At 33.2% G+C, this 26,301-nt stretch overlaps 2 protein-coding genes across 2 annotated transcripts; both read right to left on the reverse strand.

Annotated features, from left to right (window-relative positions):
* Window positions 1–18,523: 18,523 nt before the first annotated feature.
* LOC128284336 (germin-like protein subfamily 1 member 20) lies at window positions 18,524–19,344 on the reverse strand. Its single transcript, XM_053022343.1, has 2 exons — window positions 19,150–19,344; window positions 18,524–19,016 (listed from the first exon to the last, which is right to left on the reverse strand). The coding sequence occupies exons 1-2, from the start codon at window positions 19,277–19,279 to the stop codon at window positions 18,619–18,621; spliced, it is 528 nt and encodes a 175-aa protein (XP_052878303.1). The 5' UTR covers window positions 19,280–19,344; the 3' UTR covers window positions 18,524–18,618.
* A 6,264-nt stretch (window positions 19,345–25,608) lies between these two features.
* Window positions 25,609–25,986, reverse strand: LOC108471586 (uncharacterized). Its single transcript, XM_017773183.1, has 2 exons — window positions 25,791–25,986; window positions 25,609–25,736 (listed from the first exon to the last, which is right to left on the reverse strand). The coding sequence occupies exons 1-2, from the start codon at window positions 25,984–25,986 to the stop codon at window positions 25,609–25,611; spliced, it is 324 nt and encodes a 107-aa protein (XP_017628672.1).
* Between the last annotated feature and the right edge of the window lie 315 nt (window positions 25,987–26,301).

Consider the following 26,301-nt stretch of genomic DNA (forward strand, 5'->3'; position numbering starts at 1 on the left):
TTTTGTGGTTTTGTGCTTATATGATTATGACATTGTGCAGAGTGATGAAAAGCTCAAATATGTGATATGTGGATATGGTAACTGCTGTGAAAAGTGAAAATATATGCATGATATATATGTTTTATGATAGTGATAGTGTTTTGCAAAAGATACTAACATGTAGTGATAATGCACGGATAATCGGTAAGTGATATATGATTGTTTTCAAATATTTTGGCCTTCTGTTCTTGAAAACATTAGATATAGTTGCCATGCCATATGATTGTTATATGTATAGTGATTTTGGGTATTGAGGCCCTAGGACATGTTTGGAGGGATAAGGTAATGTTAGCTAAGCTCCATTCAATGGGACATGTGAAGGGAAATAAGGAGAGTGTTAGCTGTATGCTTCACTTTTAGGACATGTTTGACGCTATGAGTCTATGTTGAGTGATAAAGATCTGTGTATTTGATGTGTGATGGTAGAGCTCACTATAAGTTTCATAACTCAAGTGCCAAATTATCTTGTGTGTATATATGTGTGTTATGTGATGTATTCCTAAATGAGTATATGGTTCCTATGCAAACTATTCTTATAAGTGATTGTGCGAAACGTGATGCATGATTTCTGGGATATATGTTATGTGTTATATGCTTGAATGAGTATGTAAATGTTATGTAAACGAACAATTAGATAATGCATGTTAAAGTTCTATAAGTTACTAGACTTGATAGAAACATAATTGTGAGTATATGGTTGTTTGTGGATGCATGCTCATTCACTGAGCTTGTTAAAGCTCACCCACTCTTTTCAACATAAGCAGATTAGTGATATTTCGTTGTGGGCGGTGTAGTTTTTTGAGGGAGTGATCCAAGGAAGACTTGTTAATTCTCGTAGGTGTTCATTTATTTATTTACGTATTAGGGAATAAGACAAGGTGGTAGACTATGGTTGATTATTGCCATGATGTTCTTGGACTATTTGCTGGTTTTTGCTTTAGTTTTAAGAGGTTTACACGTTTGTATTATGATCGGTTTCATGAACATTGATATTGGTTTGTTGAATCCTACTCGGACATGTTTATGACATTCTTGAATTGTTATCTTAGTCATTTTGATGATTATTTGACGTGGTAAAAGTTGCGTGTTGAATAGATGCATGATAGAATGGATTATATGCTTATGTATACTATATTTTTGTGGTTTGGAGTAGAGGCATCGATATTCAGGTTTTATAACCGATACCTCTATGAGTTTCAATCATGTAGGAAGGTAGAATGGAAATTTGGTATCAATACCAAGCCATGAGTATCGATACTCAGGGTAATTTTACCAATACCTTTTGAAAAGTACCAATATTTACTTGAGTTTTCATTTTAGCCGAGAAAAAATTTGGTATCAATTTTCCATACGATATTGATACCATACTAGGAAAATATCGATACATACGTACTTGTATTGGAAATTTTGCTAAGTGGTTCTAATGCATGCTTAAATGTTATTATATGATCTGTCAAAGTGTGTGTAGCATGTCTTAACGATAATTAGGAATTTATTTGACTTAAAACTTGTGCAAATGCTAAAATGGAAGACGCGTCTTTAACAATGAACTTATTTGTAATGTGTATGGCATGAGACAGTGGTGTGGCATCCTGATATTCAGGCTTGGTGACTGGGCCGGGTATAAGGTATTACTATGATGATTAGAAATTCTTAAATGTTATAGAATTGTGCTACAGGTACATATATATATATATATATATATATATGATATTTGATGATTGATAGTATGGAAATCGGTTAGACGAGCCCTGGGGTCGACTGAGTATTTATGGGTCAATAGGCTCAAAAATGATTGAATTTTTAAGATAAAAAGAAATATGAAATTGATGAAAGTATACATATTATAAATGGTTATAGGAGATAATTAAATATGTATGATGTAAAACATATAGAAAAATGATTGGATACGTGTTAGAAAATAAGATATGAAATAATCTAATGAATTGATCACTAAGTTATATTACAATTTGGTATATGAATTGATTGAACATTAAACTTTAATTGCTTACATGCATTTCAATAACAATTCTGTTATATTGATTGCATTATATAATTACCACTGAGCTTTATCGTTCAGTGTACGCTTTGTATTCCATTCTCAGATGAGGTTCAATCGAGATCCAGAGCATCAACTTCAGCATCCTATCAAAGATTCTAAACTCAACAATGTTTGTACAGTTTAATTTTGTTGGTTATACGACATGTACCTAGGTTGAGTCAATTTCATTACAAAACTATGTTTATGTCACTTTTGTTTTAAAAGGTTAATGCATTTATTTGGTTAAGTGAATATAGCTTGTAAATAAACTTAAATCTAGTTTGAAATGGTATGGGATGCTATAATTATAGATGAACTTAGTAAATTAAATAAGAATGTGAATGTTTTGAATGAATTGAATTAGTTAGATAACTATTAGGTGATAAGGTATTGGCTTAGTATTAGATAAGGTGCTAAATTTCATGATTGGATGCTATATAGTTGTAATTAATGGTTGGTTAATGTTTGATTGTGTTTAGAGAATACCAATCAAAGATCACCACAAACTGCATTAACTCAAACGAAACATAATATCCCGTTTTAGGTCGTTGACATAAATCGAGATTACATGAGGAATGAGAACCAATATACAAGTTTGAGCTCGATCTTTCACCATCTACATTTTTGCTGATGCCTACTCCTTCATGAAAGCTAGAAATGGGATATATAATAAAGCTATTTTCAATTATTAACATCGAATCTTTGAACCATATCGAGCCATAACCATTAGATAAATTAAAACCATAGTGCTATAATAAGACTAATGTTTCAACTATACAGATAGAACAATACCTTAACATCAATAGTCCATTTCGAAACAAAAGAGAAAAACCAAATGTAGTTCCAGTAACAACTAGAGTAGAAACAGAACCTCTAAAAAATTGAGATCTGTATCAACGTGCTCCCATGATCGCACCAAAAATCATAACTGTAATAGATATAATTATCTTCAGACAATAAATATCCTTTACAGAGGAAACATGTTTGATAGATTAAAAACTAAAAATGATATGAAAACTAAGATAATGAAATCAAAGATGTGAAGCTATACTAAATTTTAGAGAATACAACCCATATTGAATGGTAAAGAACTCGATGATTCCTTAGAGAAAATTCAAAAAAAAGAACACTGCTCATACGCACTGGATCAGTTGTGACAGAGACAACAAATTTGCATACATATAAAGTAGAACAACAACTAGTAGAAACAGAATAATAGCATCATATGAGTTTTATCATCAAATTTTCTACCAAACATAATGGAATAGAATGCCAAAGAAAGATAGAGCAATGCCGATCATAAATCAACCAGCCTAACAATACTTCCATCTAACTTTATGGTTAGCTAGCATTCTCTTATGATACTAATCACATCTGAAGATGAACTATTACATATACCTCTGAGAATAAATTAACATATAGAATACCTAGAAGAGATCTATAACACCCCTAACCTGTATTCGTCGCCAGACTAGGGTTAAGAGACGTTACCGGACAAATCAAAACATTACACAATAATTCACAAACATCACTCACACATAATCATAAATCATTACTGAGTCTCTTACATAGGTCAACGAGACCTTAAACATGCTTTAGAAAGGGGTCAGGACTAAACCGGGTTCATACAAAATTTTTTGAAACTTAAACATTTTTCAAAGTTATACAAGTCACATGCTCATGTGAACAGGCCGTGTGCCTCACATGGCTTTATACACGCCCGTGTGTCTAGGCCGTGTCAAAACAGGGCATACATACTGACTTGTCCACATGGCTACAAGACACGCCTGTGTGCCAGGCTGTGTGAAAATTAGGGAGGCTACTGACTTGGGTCACACAGCCAGTCACACGCCCGTGTGTCTAGCCCGTGCTTGAAACTGACTTGCCCACACGGCCTAGCACATGCCCGTGTGTGCGACCGTGTGGTCTACTTAGGCTCATTTCGAAATGGCCCTCGAGCAACATGGCTAAGACACACGCCCGTGTCCCTGCCCGTGTGAGCAAAAATAGGCCATTTACAAGGCCAAAATGCCACCCATTAAGGGGTCTTCCCTACAAGCAAAAAATTAAACATCAATTGCATACCAAATGCTCAACCATTTCACAACCAATACATACAACATCATGTCATATTATTATCAACCAATCTCATGTTCATAACACATACCAATTCATGTTATTCCATAAGCTAAAAACATATCCAAAACATATGGTTTATAACCTTGATACATTCCATTCATTCTCATACCAAATTCTAAAATATGCACATACCAAAACTTACCAAATTGGTCATTTCTTTTGGCGAACCAAATGCACATCATAATGGCACATTTGCATCATATATCATATATCAAAATCAAACCATAAGTTCCAACACAAACTAGCCATATCACATGGCATGATATATACATTACAAAACATATCCAAATACTTCTAGCCTATACATGCCATACTTTTATATTCACAATGTCAAAAGGTACCAAAATAAGGTTCGATAGTGTGGTGACGATCCTTGATGATCCCTGAGCTCCCGATAGCTACGATATCTATAAAATAGTTGAAAAACATACACAATGTAAGCTTTCAAAAGCTTAGTAAGCCATATACAAATAAACTTAACATTCAAAACATTAAAGCAACATCAAATTACATATACTCAATGGCCAAATACTATCTTAAACGACATAGTTCATACACATTTAACATATATTATCACTTTTACATATACTTACCTTTTATTCTCAAACATAGTATACATTTCAAACATACCTGAATAGAATACAGATCACATATAATCATTTGTTTCTCGAAATGCCTGTTGAACCGTTCGGAATTATAAGGATACATGGATAACTCAAAAAGCTCATACAATGCCAATGTCCCAGACATGGTCTTACATGTAATCAAATATCGATGCTACTGTCCTAGATAGGGTATTACACGAATCAAATACGATGCGACGTCCCATACGTGGTCTTACACGTAAATCAAATACGATGCTTGTAACAACCTGATTTAGACCCTAATCGAAACGGTGGTTTCAGGTCCACGAATCTGAGTCAAAAAATTATTTTAAAATTATTTTCTGTGTTTATTTTGTGTGAATTTATATCTGTGAAATTTTTGTGATTTAATTTTATCGTTTAGGTGTCCGATTAAATAAAAGGGCTTAATAGCGTAAAATGAAAATTTGGTGGTTATTTCTAAAAGGGACTTATTTGTTAATGGCTTTTTAAGTGAGAACCTTTATGTGGTAAATAGCCCACTTTCTTGTTAGTTGGACAGTAATGGACATATATTATATAATTCCATTATTATTTCATTAAGGTTAAAATAGGAAATGAAATAAAATGTTATAATATATCATTTATAACATAATAAGAAAACCCATCATTTTTATTTCCTAATTGCCGAAACTAAAGATAAGAACAACAAGCTAGGGTTTGGCCATCTATTTAGCTCAATCAAGGTTTGTTTTTTGTTCGGTTTTTGATAATTTTTACGTTTTTTATAACGTTGTTTTGAGTACTAAAAAATCGATGCTTGAATTTTTTTATTTTGATGAATATTTTGAGTTGTTCCATTGTTGATAGCTTGTGATTTTTGTTGTTTGATGATGAAAAATGAAAGATATGTTTTAGATTAACATGTTTTGTATTGGATTTTTTGATGATTTTGAGTAATTACGACTTAATTGCAAAAATAATTATTTGAGGGACAAAAATATGAAATTAATGAAATATATGGACTTTTATGGTAATGGGTAAGATTCGGCCAAACATGGGTATAGGAAAATTTTGCATATTTTGTGTTTTGTGTAATAGGGACTAAATAGTAAAAATTGTAAATGTCAAGGGTAAAATAGTAATTTGCCCATTTATGTGTTTTTGGACTAAATTGAATGAAAATATGTTTGAATGAGCTTAATTTGAATATGTTTAGATCAAGAACCAAAGAAATCGGATTTGGATCAGGGAAAAACAAGAGTTGTCGACTAGTCGATCCGTATCGATTTTTCGTTGTCCGAGGTAAGTTTATAAGCAAATAGACGTACTTAATTTTAATTAAATGTAAAGTATAGATGCTGAATTGAAATATATGATATTATAAATGCAATTGCCGAATATGTATAAGCTTGGTAATCATGTATGAGCATTCATTCCGATCGAGTTACGATGTCCGAAATCCCCGTATGAACCTTAGGAATAGCCAAGATACATGTGTCATGACATAGTATTCCGATATATGTGTGCGAGTAAGACCATGGCATCGATTGGTGATTTCGATATGTGTTTACAAGTAAGACCCTGTCTAGGACAGTTGCATCGATATGTGGCTACATGTAAGACCACGTCTGGGACGTTGGCATTATACAATTTATGTGATTATCCGAGTGTCGTATCAAATTTTGAATGGTTAATCGGGCAAAGGAAAATCGTGTACGGATGTGTAAAAAGGAGCTAAATGGCCATGTATGAATTAGCTTGTTGGTTACTAGTAAAAGAGTAAGTATATAGCTCGATATTTGATACAAGTCATGTATTATGCATATGTTGAATCAATGGGAAATTGCTATATGTATTCGACCTTATGACTAAATGAATTGAATATTATTGAAATGATGCCTAACTATGTGCATATATGAGACCATGTATATTCGGCCACATATCAGGCTTAGGTATAAAAAGCTTGTGTGATATATGAGTTCAAATATTGGAGGTTATGTGAATTAGGTTTTTTACAATGTTTATTGACTTGGAAAATTAAATGTTAAAATGCTAATTTGACCACATGGATATTCGGCTAAAGTGATTTCTTTGATGTATGAAAATATATTAATAATGAAATTCATATGTTTGTGATTGAATAGGGTAGTATTGATATAATTTGATTTAGTTTAGTTGAATAGCTAATATTATTAAGTTGTTTATTTGCTTATGACTTACTAAGCTACGGTAGCTTACTCTGTGTATTATGTTACTCTATTTTATAGATTTTGAAGTCAAGCTACAAGCTCGGGGACTGTCAGCCAAGCTCATCACACTATCTACTGTTTTGGTATCTTATTAGCTACATTTAAATTATGGCATGTATAGGCTGGAACATATATTTTTGAAGTGTTGATTTTGGTTATGTATTAAAAGCCATGCGAAAATGGCTTGTTATTTATTTTTAGATTTAATTTTATGTGTGCTTAGTTATAATGTTCATGATCTTGGTTTGATATATGCAATTATGCTTGATTATTTTAATTTGTGGTAAGTATTTTGTGTAATGAAAATGACTTTATTTTTAGGCTTGAATTCAGTTGGGGTTGAATTATTGCTTAAGTCTTTTTGATAAATAAACTATATGTTATGGTTGTTTAAAATCTTTGTGTTATGTTGAAAGTGTATTTGAGTATATACAGGTTGCAAAGGTATTTTGTGGTTCGGCCATATGTTTATAATGGGTGTTAATTAGCTAGGATTGTCATGTGTTTATTAAGTAAAAATTATGTCATATGCTGGCAATAAATTGATGACCATTATAATTTATACTAAAACATGTGTATATGTGATATTCGGCCACATTGATTTAGTTGAAATTTTATTTGTACTTTACTTGTGTATAAGGTGATTATATTATGGATGAAATGTATATATGTAAATATGCTTGTGGCTGTATTTTTAAACTTGCAATTTTCTTATAAGTTTGCAAATAGGTACAAATGATCCATGATAGCCGAATAGACTAGATTAATAAGGAGTTTGGTGATGATAAGAATAGGTGTGCCTAAATATTCGGCCATGGCATGTTGATGAGCTTTTATATGACTTTATATGTATATATACTTGGTATATTAGTTAGTTAATAAAGGAAAAATGTAATGTGATAAATAAAGTGATGGTTAAATGTATGCTAGCTTAAATTATTCGATTGCTTAATATGTAATTAATGCTATGTGTGGTTTTTATTTTCAGGGTAAAATGCGCACCATGTATATATGCATTAATAGCATATTCGGCCAAGTTATAATGTATTAGATATGTATGCGTGATTGCATATTAAACAATGTAATATGTTACAATTGGTTTGTTATAAGCCTAAACAGGTGTAGTTATACATGCTTAAGTGTCAGATTAAAAATATAGTGAATTTCACATGTTTTGATATTGAGTTGTCATTATGTCCGAAAATTAGTAAGTTGAGTTGGTGAAACATGTTACATCTGTTACATGCTGGTTATTTATTAAACCATTGAATAATTACATATTTTCGAATGGATGTAAATAAATATATATTAAAGTCTAATATAAGGTTAATGATGTGACATATGTTTCGTATATGCATAAAGTGTAAATTCAAACTGTAAAGTGAAATGCTTATTTTTCCGAGCTATGATATGATCGGTAATGTCTCGTAGCCTAATCCGGCGACGGATACTGGCTAGGGGTGTTACAATGCCAACGTCCCAGACGTGGTCTTACATGTAAATCATAAGTCGATGTAAACGTCCCAGACGTGGTCTTACACGAAAACACATATCGGATCCTATGTCATGACATATGTATCCTAACTATTCCTATAGTTCATACGGGGCTTTTCGGACACTGGAACTTTGTCGATACTTTCTCGAATATCTCATTTTTGTCAACTCATATAGTCATTCAACACAATTCAATAGCATATAATAGATAGTAATTCAATTCAAAACACATTTATTTGTATATTGACTTACCTCGTACGGATTCGGATGAACAAAGTCGACTACTCGACAACTTTCGATTTCCCCCAGTCTAATTCCATTTTCTTTTGTTCTTGATCTATATAAATTCAAATTTAACTCTTTTATTCACCAATTATTCAAATCAATCCACAAACATACATTTAGGAAATTTTACATATTATCCCTCATATTTTCATATTTTGACAATTTAGTCCTTAATCACAAAATACACAAAATTTGCACATACTTATGCTTAGCCGAATATTCATAGCACTCATACAAGTCCACATATTTCATTTATTTTACATGTAGTCCCTCAAAATATCCTTTTTACAATTTAGTCCAAATTACTTAAATTCATCAAAAATTCAAAGACAAAACTTAGTAATCTAACACATATCTTTCATTTACTATCATCAAACTTCACAAAGCTCACATTATCAACAATGACATAAATCAAAATCATAAAAAATTTTAGAAATTGAGATATGGGCTTAGTAAAACACAAAGCAATGATTACAAAAACATAGAAATTATCGAAAACGGATAAAAAAACAAACCTTTAATCAAACTTTAGCATGGTCGAACCCTAGGTCAAGTTTTCTTTCTTTTTCTTTAATGAATTCGGCTAAGATGAACACAAAATGACCTTATTTTGTTTTTGTTTAATTTAATTAACCTTTAATTAACAATTTCCAATTTTGCCCTTAATGAAAATATTAATAAAACATTAACATACAAGGCCATAATTGTCTACTAATCATGCAAATAGCATAATAACAACATAAGGACCTCTTAATTAAAGAGACATAGCATATAATCACTTTTAACATATGGCAAGCAACGTTTACAATTTACACGATTAGGTTCTTTTATCAAATTGAGCATACAAACGATTAAATTTTCACATGAAATTTTCACACATACTAATTCACATATAATAAGCACTGAAAATAATATTAAAATATTTTTATAATTCGAATTTGTGGTCTCGACACCACTATTCCTATTAGGGTTTAAACCGGACTAGTACAATTCACCCCCTTAAGGTTTTCGTTCTCGAAAATCTTACTGTTGAACAGATTCAGATATTACGGTCTCATAACATCTTCAGGCTCCCACGTAGCCTCTTCAATACCGTGTCGATGCCACATTACATTTACTAATGGAATTTTCTTGTTTCGCAGTTCTTTAATCTCATGAGCTAAAATATGGATCAGTTCTTCATCGTAGGTCATATCAGACTGAATCTCAATCTTAGAGGGAAGAATCGCATGTGAAGGAACGGATCTGTATCGTCGAAGCATCAATACGTGAAATACATTATGAATCTTTTCTAGCTCTGGTGGCAACAACAATCTATAAGCAACCGGTCTGATATGCTCGATAATCTCATACGGCTCAATGAACCTCCAACTCAATTTGCATTTTCTGCCAAATTGGAGTACTTTATTCAATGGAGATACTTTTAAAAACATTTTGTCACTGATTTCAAATTTAATATCTTTTTGTTTCAAATATGCATATGATTTCTGATGATCGAAAGCTACTTTCAGACTATCTCAAATTACTTTTACTTTCTGTTCAGTCTCTTTTATCAAGTAAACCTCGTGAATTTTATTCTCGCTAAGCTCAGTCCAACAAAAATGTGTACGGCATTTGCGACCATATAAGGCTTCGTATGGTGCCATTTTGATGCTCGATTGAAAACTATTATTATCAGCGAATTCAATCAAAGGCAAATACTATTCCCACGTACCTCCAAACTCAAGAAGGAAAAATCTCAACATATCCTCGAAAATCTGAATAATCCGCTCAAATTGACCATCCGTTTACGGGTGAAAAGCAGTACTGAAGTGCAATTTCGTACCCAAAGCATCTTGTAATTTCGTCCAAAATCGCGATGTGAATCTTAGATCTCTGTCTGACACAATAGATAATGGCACACCATGCAATCTCACAAAATCGAAAATGTATAACTCAGCTAACTTATCAAGTGAGTAATAGGATCGTACCAGAATAAAATGGGCTAATTTTTTCAATCGATCAACTACAACCCAGATTGCATCTTTCTTTCTCAGAGATAGGGGTAAACCCGAAACAAAATCCATCGTCACTCTATCCCATTTCCACTCCGAAATCATAATCGGTTGTAACAAACCAGATGACACTTGATGTTCAACTTTAACTTACTGACAGATTAAAGATTTTGCAACAAATTCAGAAATATCACGCTTCATACCAGGCCACCAATAAAGCTATTTCAGATCATTATACATTTTCGTACTATCCGAATGAACAGATAAACAACTGTTGTAAACTTAATTCAAAATCATCTGAATTAATTCTAGATTTCTAGAAACACAAATTTCAATCTCAGAATCTCAAACAATCATTATTATTAACTCGAAATTCAGAATCAGAATTCAAATCACATTAAGCTCGTTTTGCAATTATCTCATTATCAACTTTTTGAGCATCAACAATCTGTTGTAAAAACAACGGTCTCGCTTTCAATTCAGCTAAAACTGAACCATCATCAGACAGAACCGAATGAGCATTCATTGCAAGTAATGCAAATAGTGATTTTCGACTCAAAGCATCAGCAACCACATTTGCTTTTCCTGGATGATAGTCAATAACAAGCTCGTAGTCTTTTAACAGTTCTAGCCATCTTCTCTATCGCAAATTCAAATCTTTCTGAGTCATCAGATATTTCAAACTCTTATGATTAGAATATATGTGACATTTCTCACCAAACAGATGGTGGTACCAAATTTTCAAAGCAAACATAATCGCAACTAATTTCAGATCGTGCGTCGAATAGTTTTTTTTGTGCGGATTTAACTGTCTCGAAGCATAAGCAATGACTTTACCTTCCTGAATCAAAACACATCCCAGACCTTTCAATGAAGCATCACTATAGGTCACAAATTCTTTACCCGATTTGGGTTGTACTAACACTGGAGCTTCAGTCAATAGGGCTTTCAATTGATCAAAGCTTTTCTGACACTTTTTGGACCATTCAAACTTCACATATTTCTGAACTAGTTTCGTTAACGGATTTGTAATCATAGAAAAGCCTTTTATGAACAGTTTATAATAACCGGCAAGTCGTAGAAAACTGAAGACTTCGGAGACATTTCTCGGTGGTTTCCAATCCAAAATAGCTGAAATTTTGCTCGGATCAACTCGGATACCTGATGCTAATACAATTTGGCCTAGAAAACCGACTTCTAGTAACCAGAATTCACATTTGCTAAACTTCGCATATAATTGATTATCACGCAAAGTTTATAATACTATTCTCAGATGCTTGGCATGCTCAGATTCATCACACGAATAAATCAATATGTCATCAATAAGTACGGCAACAAATCGATCTAAATACGATCTGAAAATTCTATTCATCAAATCCATAAAGCTAGCAGGTGCATTAGTTAATTTGAAAGGCATAACTAAGAATTCATAATGTCCGTACCTTGTTCTGAATGTAGTTTTTGGAATGTCTGTATCTTTTACTCGCAACTGATAATATCCCGATCTCAGATCTATCTTCAAAAACACGGTAGCTCCTTTCAACTGATCAAACAAATCATCAATTCGGGGAAAAGGGTATCTATTCTTGATAGTCACCTTGTTCAACTAACGATAATCTATGCACATTCTTATTATGCCATCTTTCTTTTTCACAAACAAAGCACGAGCACCCCAATGTGAGAAACTCAGTCTAGGAAACCTTTTATTGATCAATTCTTGCAACTGAGACTTTAATTCTTTTAATTCGGTCAGAGCCATTCTATACTGAGCTATCAAAATCAGAGTAGTTCCTGGTACTAACCCAATGCAAAATTCAACTTCTCGTATCAGAGGTAATCCTGGAAGTTCATCAAGAAACACATCAGGGAATTCATAGACAACAGGCACTGATTCAACTTTCTTTTCTGACACTTTTGAATCGATCACATAGGCAAGGTAAGCTTCACAACTTTTTCTCACAATACTCAGAGCTTTCATCAGAGATATCACAGCAGACAATCCATTCAAATCACAAGATTCAATTCGAACTATTTCATCATTCTTGCATCTCAAATCAATAGTTTTCCGTTTGCAATTCACAATAGCATCATGAAAAGTTAACCAATCCATACAAAGAATTATATTAAACTCATCAAAAGGTAATAATATCAGATCGGCCGAAAAACAAATGTCTCAAAACATTAACGAACAGTTCTTGCACACTTTGTCAACTAAGACACTTTTACCTAGGGGGTTTGATACTTTAATCACGAATTCAATAGATTCTACAGGCAAAGTCTTACTAGATACTAAATTCATACATATATACGAATGTGTTTATCCAGGATCTATCAAAGCAATCACAAAAGTATCGTAAAGAGTAAATGTACCCGTAATCACATCTGGAGATGAAGCTTCCTCATGAGCTCGAATGGCATAGGCTCTGGCAGATGTACGAGCCTCAGATTGAACAGCAGTGTCTTCAGTCCCTCTTTGACTACCACTCACATTTCCCATATTTTTGGGAGGTCTACCACGAGATGCATTGCCACTTGGCCTCGAATTTTCTGAAATTTCTTGCTTGACAAACTCGGGACAATCACGGATGAAATGGTCTAATGATCCACATTTGAAACAAGCCCGATCATACAATCTACATATGTCAGGATGTCTTTTACCACAGTGTTTACACTTAGGTCGATCAGATCTGACATTTCCAACACTGGCAATAGATGTAACTGGAACTCTAAAACTCGAATACGATCTCGTATGATCTCTACTCGAATGTCCCAAATTAGTCTTTGAACGACTGTAATCATCTCGAAACTTTTTTGACATAGACTAAAATAATTTGGTTGCAGATCTCTTTCTCACATCTCTAGCTTTTGAATCAACTTTTGTTTTCCCTTTTCTGAGTTTTTCGGCTTTACATGCTCGTTTAACAAGCACAACAAATTCTTTGATTTGAAGAATCCCGACTAACAAATGAATATCTTCATTCAGACCATCTTCAAATCTTTTGCACATTATTGCCTCAGTAGATACACATTCTCGTACATAATGACTCAGTCTAACAAATTCTCGCTCATATTCTGTAACAGACATACAACCTTGCTTCAGTTCAAGAAACTCTTTGCGTTTCTGATCAATAAATCTCTGACTGATATATTTCTTTTGGAATTTAGTTTGAAAGAAATCCGAAGTGATTCACTCTCTCGGAACCACGGATATCAATGTCTTCCACCAATGATACGCTGTATCTCTTAGAAGTGAAACGACATATTTTATGCATTCATCCGGATTCAAAGATAATTCAACAAATACTTGTATTGAATTTTCTAACCAGAACTCGGCTCTCTCAGCATCATCACTAGTTGTAGCACGGAATTCTTCAGCTTTATATTTTCTAATCTTATCAACCAGAGGGTTAATCACCTGATTCGGATTAGCTTGTGACATAACGGGGCTTGTAGAGGATTTGTTGGGGTTGAGGGTTGTTGAACAGACGGATTAGTTCTAATGTACTGACTAAACCAATCATTCATCATTTGATAGAATGCTTGTCTAACCTCTCCATCATGGCTACTCGTAGCCGGCCTAGAATCGGATGGCGCTGTCCCTTGCGCGGGAGCAGGCGCATTGCTCTTGACATTGTCAGCTACGGCTCGTTTGGGATCCATTTGCTATATAAAAACACATTTTCATTGTCAAGATTTATCACACTATCGCAGTTCATAAATATAGGAAGTATAGCTAAACTCACATATACTACGTTAGTCCTCACATATACTACGTGAGTCCTAGAATTGACTAAACTTGACTCTGATACCAAACAAATGTAGCAGCCTAACCCATATCCGTCGTCGGACTAGGGTTAAGAGACGTTACCAGATTACACAATAATTCACAAACATCATTCACACATAATCATAAATCATTATAAAGTCTCTTATATAGGTCAACGAGACCTTAAACATGTTTTAGAAAGGGGTTGGAACTAAACTGAGTTCATACAAAATTTTTCAAAACTGAATCATTTTTCAAAGTTGTACAGGTCACACGCCCATGTGAATAGGCCGTGTGCCTCACATGACTTTAGACATGTACGTTTATCTAGGTCGTGTCAAAACAGGGCATACATATTGACTTGTCTACACGACCACAAGACACGCCAGTTTGCTAGGCCGTGTGAAAATTAGGGACACTACTGACTTGGGTCACATGGCCAGTCACACACCCATGTGTGCGACCGTGTGGTCTACTCAAGCTCATTTCGAAATGGCCCTCGAGCAACATGGCTGAGACACACGCCCGTGTCCCTGCCTATGTGAGCAAAAATAGGCTATTTACAAGGCCAAAATGCCACCCATTGAAAGGTCTTCCCTACAAGCAAAAAATTATACATCAATTGCATACCAAATGCTCAACCATTTCACAACCAATACATACAACAATCATGTCATATTATTATCAACCAATCTCATGTTCATAACACATACCAATTCATGTTATTCCATAAGCTAAAAACATACCCAAAACATATGGTTTATAACCTTGGTACATTCCATTCATTCTCGTACCAAATTCTTACCAAATTTTAAAATATGCACATACCAAAACTTACCAAATTGATCATTTCTTTTGGCCAACCAAATGCACATCATAATGGCACATTTGCATCACATATCATATATCAAAATCAAACCAAAAGTTCCAACAGAAACTAGCCATATCACATGGCATGATATATACATTACAAAACATATCCAAATACTTCTAACCTATACATGCCATACTTTTATATTCACAATGTCAAAAGGTATCAAAATAAGGTTCGATAGTGTGGTGACGATCCTTGACGATCCCCGAGCTCCCGATAGCTACAATATCTATAAAATAGTTGAAAAACACACAATGTAAGCTTTCAAAAGCTTAGTAAGCCATATACAAATAAACTTAACATTCAAAACATTAAAGCAACATCAAATTACATATACTCCATGACCAAATACTATCTCAAACCACATAGTTCATATACATTTAACATATTCTCAATTCATTTACACATATAGCATATTTTCTCATACTTATAACATATATTATCACTTGTACATATACTTACCTTTTATTCTCAGACATAGTATACATTTCAAACATAACTTAATTGGATACACATATATATATAATCATTCGTTTCTCAGAATGCCCGTTGAACTGTTCGAAGTCATAAGGATATACGGATAACTCGGAAAGCTCATACATTGCCAACGTCCCAGACGTGGTCTTATACGTAAATCAAATGCGATGTCAACATCCCAGACGTAGTCTTACATGAAAACACTTATCGAATCCTATGTCATGACATATGTATCCTAACTATTCCTATGGTTCATACGAGGCTTTTCAGACGTCAGAACTTTGTTGATACTTTCTCGAATATCTCATATTTGTCAACTCATATAGTCATTCAACACAATTCAATAGCATATAGTAGATAGTAATTCAATTCAAAACACATTTATTTGTTTTTTGACTTGCCTCGTATGGATTCAAATGAACAGAGTCGACTACTCGACAACTTTCGATTTCCCCTGATCTAATTCTATTTTCTTTTGTTCTTGATCTATATAAATTCAAATTTAACTCTTTTATTCACCAATTATTCAAATCAATTTGCAAACACACATTTAGGGCATTTTACATATTAGCCATCATATTTTCATATTTTGAAAATTTAGTTCCTAATCACAAAAATCACAAAATACACAAAATTTGCATATACTTATGCTTAGCCGAATATTCATAGCACTCATAAAAGTCCACATATTTCATTTATTTCACATTTTAGCCCCTAAAAATCTCCTTTTTACAATTTAGTCCAAATTACTCAAATTCAACAAAAATTTAAAGACAAAACTTAGTAATCTAACACATATCTTTCATTTACTATCATCAAACTTCACAAAGCTCACATTATCAACAATGACATAAATCAAAATCATAAAAAATTTTAGAAATTGAGATATGAGCTTAGTAAAACACAAAGAACGATCACAAAAACATAGAAATTATCGAAAACGAATCAAAAACGAACCTTTAATCAAACTTTAGCATGGCCGAACCCTAGATCAAGTTTTCTTTCTTTTTCTTTGATGAATTTGGCTAAGATGAACACAAAATGACCTTGTTTTTTTTTTTGTTTAATTTAATTAACTTTTAATTAACAATTTCTAATTTTGTCCTTAATGAAAATATTAATAAAACATTAACATACAAGGCCATAATTTTCCACTTATCATGAAAATGGCATAATAACAATATAAGGACCTCTTAATTAAAGATACATAACAAATAAGCACTTTTAACATATGGCAAGCAACTTTTACAATTTACGCGATTAGGTCGTTTTATCAAATTGAGCACACAAACGATTAACTTTTCATACGAAATTTTCACACATACTAATTCACATATAAGAAGCACTAAAAATAATATTAAAATATTTTTCTAATTCGAATTTGTGGTCCTGAAACCACTATTCCGATTAGGGTCTAAACTGGACTGTTACATTCTTTCCACATGTGTCCCAATAGAGAATGATTCTCTATATACAGTTATGTTGAAGGTGGAGTTGTGTGTATGGGAAACAATTCATCCAATAAGGTAATTGGTATTGGTACTGTTAAAATTAGAATGCATGATGGGATGACTAGGACACTCTCAGATGTCAGGTATGTAGCTGATTTATGAAAAAATCTCATCTCCTTAAGTATTTTAGACCTGAAAGGATGCAAAATCAACATCGAGTGGAGCAAAATTAAGGTATCTCGTGAAACTCTTGTTTTGTTAAAAGGTAAAAGGATCGACAGTCTTTATATTCTGGAAGGTTCTACAATCTTTATATTCTGGAAGGTTCTACAATGACCAATGAAATTGGACATCCCTCATCCATTACGGAGTTAAAGTCAACTCGTTTGGACTAGATGCAACTTGGTCATAAGTGGAAAAAAGGTATGATTGTTTCGTTGAAAAGAGGTTCACTTTTGGATGCAAGTTTTAAAAAGCTAAGGCACTGCATTCATGAAAATCAGACCCGTGTTAGTTTTGATTTGGTAGTGTACAAGTCGAAGGTTAGAAGCCTTCCAGTTTCTAAACATAGATTTGACTTAGTTAATTCCTTACATAGTTCAAGATAGGCCCGTGGCGGGCTTTGGCAAAGATAGCGTTGTGGAAATATGAGTCAATGTGGAGATTTGTTAAGTATGACTCTTATATTTATCAAATTTGGAAATAATCTTCGAGTTAAATTCTGTTTATTTGTTTCAATCAAACTCTGATTAGTCTAGATTATTTTATTATTTGACCTATGAATTTGGCCTATAAATAGGCTTTTTAACAACCTTAGAAAATATATACCCATTATAGATTAACACTAATAACACATTTAGAGAATTTTATATTTACGTTTTGAGGGCTTTGTTTTAGAGTTTTCGGGGTTTAGTTTTTATCTTCATCATCTTTTGTACTCTTCGTTCTTTTGCCATTATATTAAAATTATCTTTACCCGTGGGTTTTTATCCTCTTTGGAGGGGTTCTTCCATGTTAAATTTGTGTTCAATTTCTTAATTTCATTCGCTGTTTTTACTTGTTCGTTGCTTAATCGGGTCAATCCCCAATAGTAAGGATACATGTTATTCAGTTGATGTTGTACTTAATTTAAGATATAATCATGCCTTTATTCTTGCTTAGTATGTTGAGGTGATTGTAAACAAGCTACTGGTTCATGGCTACTAAGTCAAAGCCTATCCCCTCAATTGTTTTTCCACCCGAAACGAGACTGGAGATACTTCACCACATTGTTGTCAAGCTGGAAAGCTCTAGTAAGAACATCAGGATTGATAGGTGGATTCGATCCGAAAACAGCTTTTGGTATGGTAATCACCCCAGGGTTCTGGCTACTCAAACTAGCAAAGGCAACGGCATTAGTCTTTCCCACATTTTGCTGGAAGTGAATGAGGCCTATAGGGAAGACGATACGAACCAAGGAGATGCCCATAGTGTTAAGGCCTGGTATTTGGTCAACATTCACCGGAGTCACAACTGATCCAACAGGATTTGATGGGTCTCTTGGGATGTTAAGCCCTGAGAAGAAGAAATCATCTGCTGTAACAAACTTTGGGTCCTTGCAGAACTTTCCATTGACAAATACTGCAATAAAAAAAAAGTGATGGTTAAAAGCTTATAGCAAGCCAAAGAGAGCATTAGTTCAAACGTTAACTTAACTTTCCTTTGAGATATTAATTCAAAGATTACAAAAAAAAAAAAAGGAGAAATAGCATACTTCCAGTCTTGGGGTCATTGATGGCTACACAGGTATCCTGGAGAGGGCTTGGGTCATAAGCTGAGGTGCCCAAAATGGAAGCCAACGCCAATAAGGCAAAAACTGCTAGGAAACTACAATGACCTTTCATTTTGACTTAAGCTAATCTTAAATCCTTCTAGATGAGATACAAATTCTTCATGGCTTACTGGCTTATTTATAGATACGAGTCACTGAAACCAGCACATTAAAAACACACACACACACAAGGAAAATGTGGCATTTTCCAATTCTTCAAAGGTTATCTCATTTCTCTTTCCTACTCCAACCGAGGCACATTTTTTAATTGCCTTTCCCTTAGCTTTGACATCAAGTGGATGCATTTCATTTGGGTGCCTTGTTGCTAATCCAGAGCTGTTTTTTTTTTTTTGGTGATAAATAAAAAAAGAGCTCACAGATAAGTGGTAAGTACAATATGAAATGTCTATTATAATAATTTAAAACAAAATTGACTTAAAAAGCAGCCTTATCTAGAATCCCGAGTGAAAAGTTGACACACTTAACACTGGTCTTCCTCTTCAAAATTTCAGCTTTCGTTTCTAGTGAAAATTGTGAATGTACATGGATATCTCAGGAAGTTCTCATCCAATTTTGTGTCTTTCATGTCCATAACTAAAAACAACAGTCTCTGTATCATGTGGTATTGATATTATTTTTTGGTATCATAATCTTATGTAACGAGCTATATATTATTTACAAACAAGCGAAAAAGATGGTGGGCAGTCTGATGAGCGAAGAAGTCATAGAAGTGAAGGTGATGATGCAGAATCCACCAGAGCCACGCACTATGAGAGTGGAAGTGATTTATTATTACTAAATATAAGGATTACAAATCATCTTATTCGGTTTCTAATTCTTGAGGCGGCTGTCGTGTAGACTGTAGAGAGCTGGTCATGGCAAAGAAGTTATTATAATCCTACTTCAGGATCCAGGGAACAAAATGGATGTTCATATATGATAGATACAATCTTTAAGAAACTGACGAAATGCATGAAGATGATGTATTTGCCATGCCTATATTTTGGAATTTGATGAATTACCGATATGTACGGCGCGTTTGCTTTACTAGACTTTAAATGCTAAAATAATTTGTGTTTTCGGATGCAAATGCTACGCGGTAGCTAATATGTTTTGCTATAGCTGTCTCGCTTTAACCTATGTTTTGGATTGTATCAGTTTGATGTAAAGAAATTGAATATAGATATTTTGTTTGATTTGGACTCAAACTCGCTTCAACCCAATCCAACCTACAAATAAATTTATTTTGATATGATAATATACATGAAAAAGATGAGATTCAGAAATTTTCTTTTCGCAATAAATCCTCCTTGGTTAGGGAACATTGTGGTAAACTATCATTCTCAAATTGTTGGCTCTCAAGTACTCAACAGCTTTATTTAGCTTTGAATGGAATCTTTGTTTCTCCCATCTCTATTCAAGTTACCTGCAATTAACATCGTTATTATAATTGAAAAAGAGTAGGAGATATTTAAAAAGCAACAGCTGAGTGGACTATATTTGGTAAAAAAAAAGTTATTTGATTTTTTTTCAATTTCGATACTAAATGAATTAAGTTTTCTAAAAGAAGCGGAATAATTTAATCACTATCAATTTTGAAGGTAAATAATTAAAGATAATTAATCACAATAATTAATATCCCTTTTGAACTCGGTTTTGGCCCCTTTCTTCCTCCTTCCTCCCCTTTGCCCTGTTCTCTCTCTGCCTTCTTTTTGCCCCTTTCCCCCTCGTCGGTTGGCAGTGAGGTCACCGGAGGTTCTTTGTTGGCAGCTTCCAATGGTAATCGACTCTTCTGTTTCTCCTCCCTCTCTCCCACTTTTATTGTTATGGAAAGTATGCTTATTTTGAACTCAGATTGTGTTTATTTGTTGTTTTAACTTCAATATGATATTGTGCTTATTATTCTTCAAATGGACATGTATGTATTACAAACTGATGTTTTACAATTCGCTTTGTTCTTTGTTTATATTTGTTATTATTTTCCTTCTATATGCTATTTTGCAGTAGTATAATGCGATTGTACTGCACCAACAAATTACTTGTATAAAACTTATGATGAAGTGATCAGTTTCAAAGGTCATCAAGTGTGCTAGATTTGAGATTCATTCCTGATTTTATGAAATTTAAACATTCACCCCATGATGTTGCAGTCTTATTTCGTGCTCGACCATTAAATCCATCCTTCTTATACATATACAGGGTTTAGTGTTTTTTAAGTGCTCTTTTTGAGATTTGAGAAAATTGAACATAGGTCAGTGTAGCATTGTTTCTAAAAGAATTTTTTAGGACAAAAAACATTACTGAGATAAAAGCATTGTTAAATAAAATTCTTTTTAAGAGAAAAAGTACTTTTGACGGAAGTAGAAAATTTAAACAAAGTGTTTCTTACCTAAAACTATTTTTTAGATTAATACTAGACTGAAGCTTAATTTATAAAAAAAAAAAATGAAACACCGAGGTTTATAGCAATTATTATTACATTTATCATTTCTTGCAGCTTTGATGGTTCTATAAATTCACCATCAACAAAGTCCCCATCGGCGCAAGTTTTGGATTGAGAATTTGTTGCAATTGATTTTATAAGTTATATTATGAATAAGGGTGAAAAAATTCAATTAGATTTAAAAAAGCGTTTTTTTTTTCGAATTTTAAGTTAATTTAATTGAGTTACTCAAGTTATTTGATTTTTTTGAATCAATTGGAATAAATAATTTAATTTTTTGAGTTTAAATCAAGCTAAATTTTACAATTCAAATAGTTTAAAAAATTAAGTAGCAAACTGATGCAAATACTGGTGATTCCTTGACAATTTCGAATATGTGCAATTTGGTCACTCTTAACAAAATTGCAAAAATTCAAAATATTTGTAAAATATTTTTCCAAAATTTTATAAAAAATATAAATTATCAAATTAAGTTTATCATACCAATTATCTTCTTTTTTTCTTATTTTGTTTTCATATAGTTTTCAAATATATATGGTATTCATGTTCTTTTAACTTGAAATTTAGTCATATTATCAATGAGATTTCTTGTGTTATGAATTTTTATGAAATGATAAATAAATTTAAATATTAAAATAAATAATATTTATTTTTATGATAATTAAATGATATTTAATTATTATAATAATATTTATCTTTATGAAAAATATTAAAATAATTTTAATATTAAGGTAAATATTATTTAGGATAAATATTTTATTAAGTTTTATTTTAATTTGGACATTAAACTATATTTTTAAGGAAAAATAAAAAATATTTTATAATTTATAAATAAAAAGACCCATTTAAGTTTTAGATTGACATAAGAACTCTACCTCAATCAGAACTCGCTTTAATTGATAGCTCACGTATAGATATAATCGTAAGTATATATATGGCGCAAAGAATTCCACTTCATTTTATTAAGAGATTGGTGGAGGAGGGGAAGAAACATCTTCAATGGCTGAAAAAGGGAAGTCATCAGCTTTAAACATTTCAACTGGTTACAAACTCGTAGCGGAACATCCTCTTGTCATCCCATGAAGTCTGGAACCAGTCAAATAAGGAGAAATGCAGCAGCTGTTCTCTCATCATTATTCGCACTTGAATCAAACAAGTTCATCATCGGAATATCCCTGGCTCTTGTGCCTCTACTCTTAACTTTTGCATATGGGGCATCCTTTGACAATGAAGGATGCTGCGTCAGCAATACTCAGCTTTTGTACAGTACATGAGAACAAAGCAAAGTTCATAGCAATGGGGGCGGTAAAGGTACGTAATGCTGCAGAAGATCAATGATGGTATACTTGTTGATGAGCTATTGGCATTCTTGCAGCCCTATCTACACATAAAGATACCATTTTTGAACTTGGGGATCTTCGTACAATCCGAGGCTTATTTCGGATCATAAGAAATAGCAGTTCCAAACGTGCTATTGAGAACTCTACCGCCATCCTGTATAATATGTGTTGGAAAAACCGGACTTTGCTGGAGATGATCAAGGCAGAAGAAATTCAAGAGGGTACTCTAACTTCTGCAAGAAGACTTCGGGCAGAAAGACAGGTGATGGCATCATTGCAAGATTTAGTACTGCTTCTTTAGGCTTTCATGCTTAATTTTAAAGACTAGGCACGTCTATACAAATTTTCATATATTCATATCAGGCAAGTTTTTGTCCAAATTAGGATGGGGCAAATACCAAGGAATTCTATCATCAGTGGAAAATTTGCGTTTATATCAGTAATATAGCCTGCTTTGAGTTCTAATATTGAATTCTTACTTTAGTTATAATCAGTCATTGCCAATAGAAGAGCCCTGTGAATGAACCTAAATCTTATTACTAAATGTTTGCATATCTGGCAAAATTTGTTTAAGCACATCAAAGTTATGATAAGAAATGAAAGCATTAAAAGTTTTTGAAAACCTTTCACCAGCCTCGGGCACCTTCATATTTAAATCAACCCGACTTTGTACAGCAAAGATTGTAGCATAAATATCAAGACAAATTTAAAACAGTTCTGCAAATGTGCTTGTAGTACGTCTAAAGATCACCAAGAAGTGGGACAAAAAATCTCTAACGAATTAAAGTGCCACTAGCTCTATTTCAAGCTAGCTTGTTTTGGGGGTGGAGAGAGAGAAGGTTGCTGCTAATCAACACACAAGGACACCGAATCTGTGTAGTTCGAAGAAAAACCTGTTATGTCTACGATTGCACTGTGCTTTTCACCATTAAAGAGAATTTTACAAGATACAATTTGAACTTTCAAGATATAAACGTGAAATTTCAAATTTAATTATAAACCCTTACCTAAGTTAACTTGAATTAGGACTATGTAAAGGCCATATCCTAGTTGGACATAAACTTGCATAAAACTAGTTCTAATTATTCCACCTCTATAAGTAATGGACTAAATATTATATGGTTTTGGCTTTTGCGTTATATTTTATCACATTTCACGTTGAAATTTATAAGATTTTCTTTGAAAAAGTACGATAATGATTTTGAAGCAAATACAAGAAGTATTCTTGACCAATAGGAAAAAATATTTCCGGAAGATGAAAATGCAAGAGGTTTAAGTTAAAGGGAGGTCACTAGATATGAGCAATTTAGTTGAAGAGAAAATGATGAAAATCTTAAAGTAGGTTTTCTTTATTTTATTAATATTTTACATCCCTTTATTTGAATAGTTTATTTAATATTTAATTGGTGTGTAGTTGAAAGCATTAAAAATAATCTATCCTTATGAAATAACGAAAAGAATATTAAAAGAGAAGTTTGGTCAAATCCTCAAGGACTAGATTGCTACAATTTCTTATTCCTCGGAATCCTGGGCACAGTCGTGCTTAAGAAAAATGACATACCTGGAAAAAGAAAAACAAAATTAAAAATATGGACGAGTTGAAATTTATATAAATTGAAAATTGTAATTGTAAAAAGAAGCATAATTGAGGAAAGAGATTCTTCGATTTGAGGGATTCCAACCACCGGTTATCTCGATTCTCCTTAGGTTCAATCCTATGCTTTTAGGTGATCCTTCTCATAACAGAATAAGCCAATTATAGTGGAAGAGGATGCCTACGACCACCAGCTCCACTTAGATTTTAGCCTTACAATTTAAAGGAACCTGACTTTAGCCAACCGTCACTTTTGTGGGACCGTCTTACTCTATATCATCATTTCTCAATGGCGAATGTCATGCCATTTCATCTCTTGGGCTCGACAACTTATGACGTAGTAAGTTAACGAACCAGCTATGCAACTTTCTCAAAACATACAAAGCGGTCGTTCCTTGTACAAGTGAAAAGATCACTTTTGGAAGGACATGGATGGAAGCGTCAGTCTCGTAATGCGGAGAAATGATGAATACTCGTTGAGAAGGCTAAGTGTGGGTTCTAAACCTCACAAACCTTTTTTGAGGAATCTCGATAACCTTTGGCTAGATGAGTTTAGTGGCTCATGCTTCTCGGGAAAAAAAGAAATAAGTTTAATGGAACGGATTTTTATTGAAAAATAAAATGAACAAAATGCTAAGAGCTTTAGGGAGAAGGAGTTTTTTTACAAAAAATAATGAGTGAATATCCATGTCATTCCATCCCCTATTTATTGTACATAGAAAAAATCTAGTTTTCTCGTATTTATAGTACATAGAAAACCTAAATTAGGGTAGAATATGGGGTTTTGCTAAAGCATGCCCATTCATTCAAGATACCGTTCCAATTTTAATTTTTTTGTCATCGGTTCTCTTATACATAAGAAGAGAAATTTATTAACATGAAAGTAATAATAAAAAAGTAAAAAGTAATAAAAATAAATAATAAATAATAAAATAAAGAAAATAAAAATAAATAAATAAATAAAAATTGGGTTGCCTCCCTTCAAGCGCTTGTTTTACGTCGTTAGCTTGATGTTCCGATTAGTATTATGAAGGTTCCACCTGAAATTTTTCAACCGTATGGGCTTGAAAATTCTCAAAAAACGGCTTCAACCTTTGACCATTAACTGTGAACCGTTTTCCCGACTTTTCACTTTCTATTTCAACTACACCATCTGTGAATAATTTGGTTACAATAAAGGGTCCTTGCCATCAAGACCGAAGCTTACCGAGGAACAATTTTAGCATGGAGTTGTAAAGCAACACTTTTTGTCCTATTGAGAAATGCTTCTGGGATATTTTCTTGTCATGAAACAATTTTGTTTTGTCCCTATAGCTACGAGCATTATCGTAGGCATTATTACGAATTTCCTCCAATTCTTGGATGTCTAATTTCCTTGCTCCTCCCACAGGTTCCAACTCCATGTTACATTGTTGTATAGCCCAGTAGGCCTTATGTTCCAATTGTACCAGAAGGTGGTAACCCTTGCCAAAAACAAGCTGATATGGGGTCATACCAATTGGTACCTTATATGCCATCCAATAAGCCCAAAGTGCGTCATTTAGCCAAAGACTCCAATCCTTTCGGATAGGCTAAACTATTTTCTCTAAAATGGTCTTGATTTCTAGGTTCGAGATTTCCACTTGGTCGTTCGTTTGGGGGTGATAGGCTGTAGCAATACTGTGGTGAACTCCGTATTTTTTCATAAGTGCCTCCATAACTCTATTGTAATGACCTTA

Source organism: Gossypium arboreum, chromosome 11 (assembly GCF_025698485.1).
Source record: "Gossypium arboreum isolate Shixiya-1 chromosome 11, ASM2569848v2, whole genome shotgun sequence".
NCBI lineage: Eukaryota > Viridiplantae > Streptophyta > Magnoliopsida > Malvales > Malvaceae > Gossypium > Gossypium arboreum.

Coding starts and splice junctions, on each gene's coding strand:
- LOC128284336 (XM_053022343.1), bottom strand. CDS start 19,279: ATGAAAGGTCATTGTAGTTTCCTAGCAGTTTTTGCCTTATTGGCGTTG. Junction 19,017..19,149: donor CAATGACCCCAAGACTGGAA/GTATGCTATTTC, acceptor TTTTTATTGCAG/TATTTGTCAATGGAAAGTTC.
- LOC108471586 (XM_017773183.1), bottom strand. CDS start 25,986: ATGGAGTTGGAACCTGTGGGAGGAGCAAGGAAATTAGACATCCAAGAA. Junction 25,737..25,790: donor CATGCTAAAATTGTTCCTCG/GTAAGCTTCGGT, acceptor AATTATTCACAG/ATGGTGTAGTTGAAATAGAA.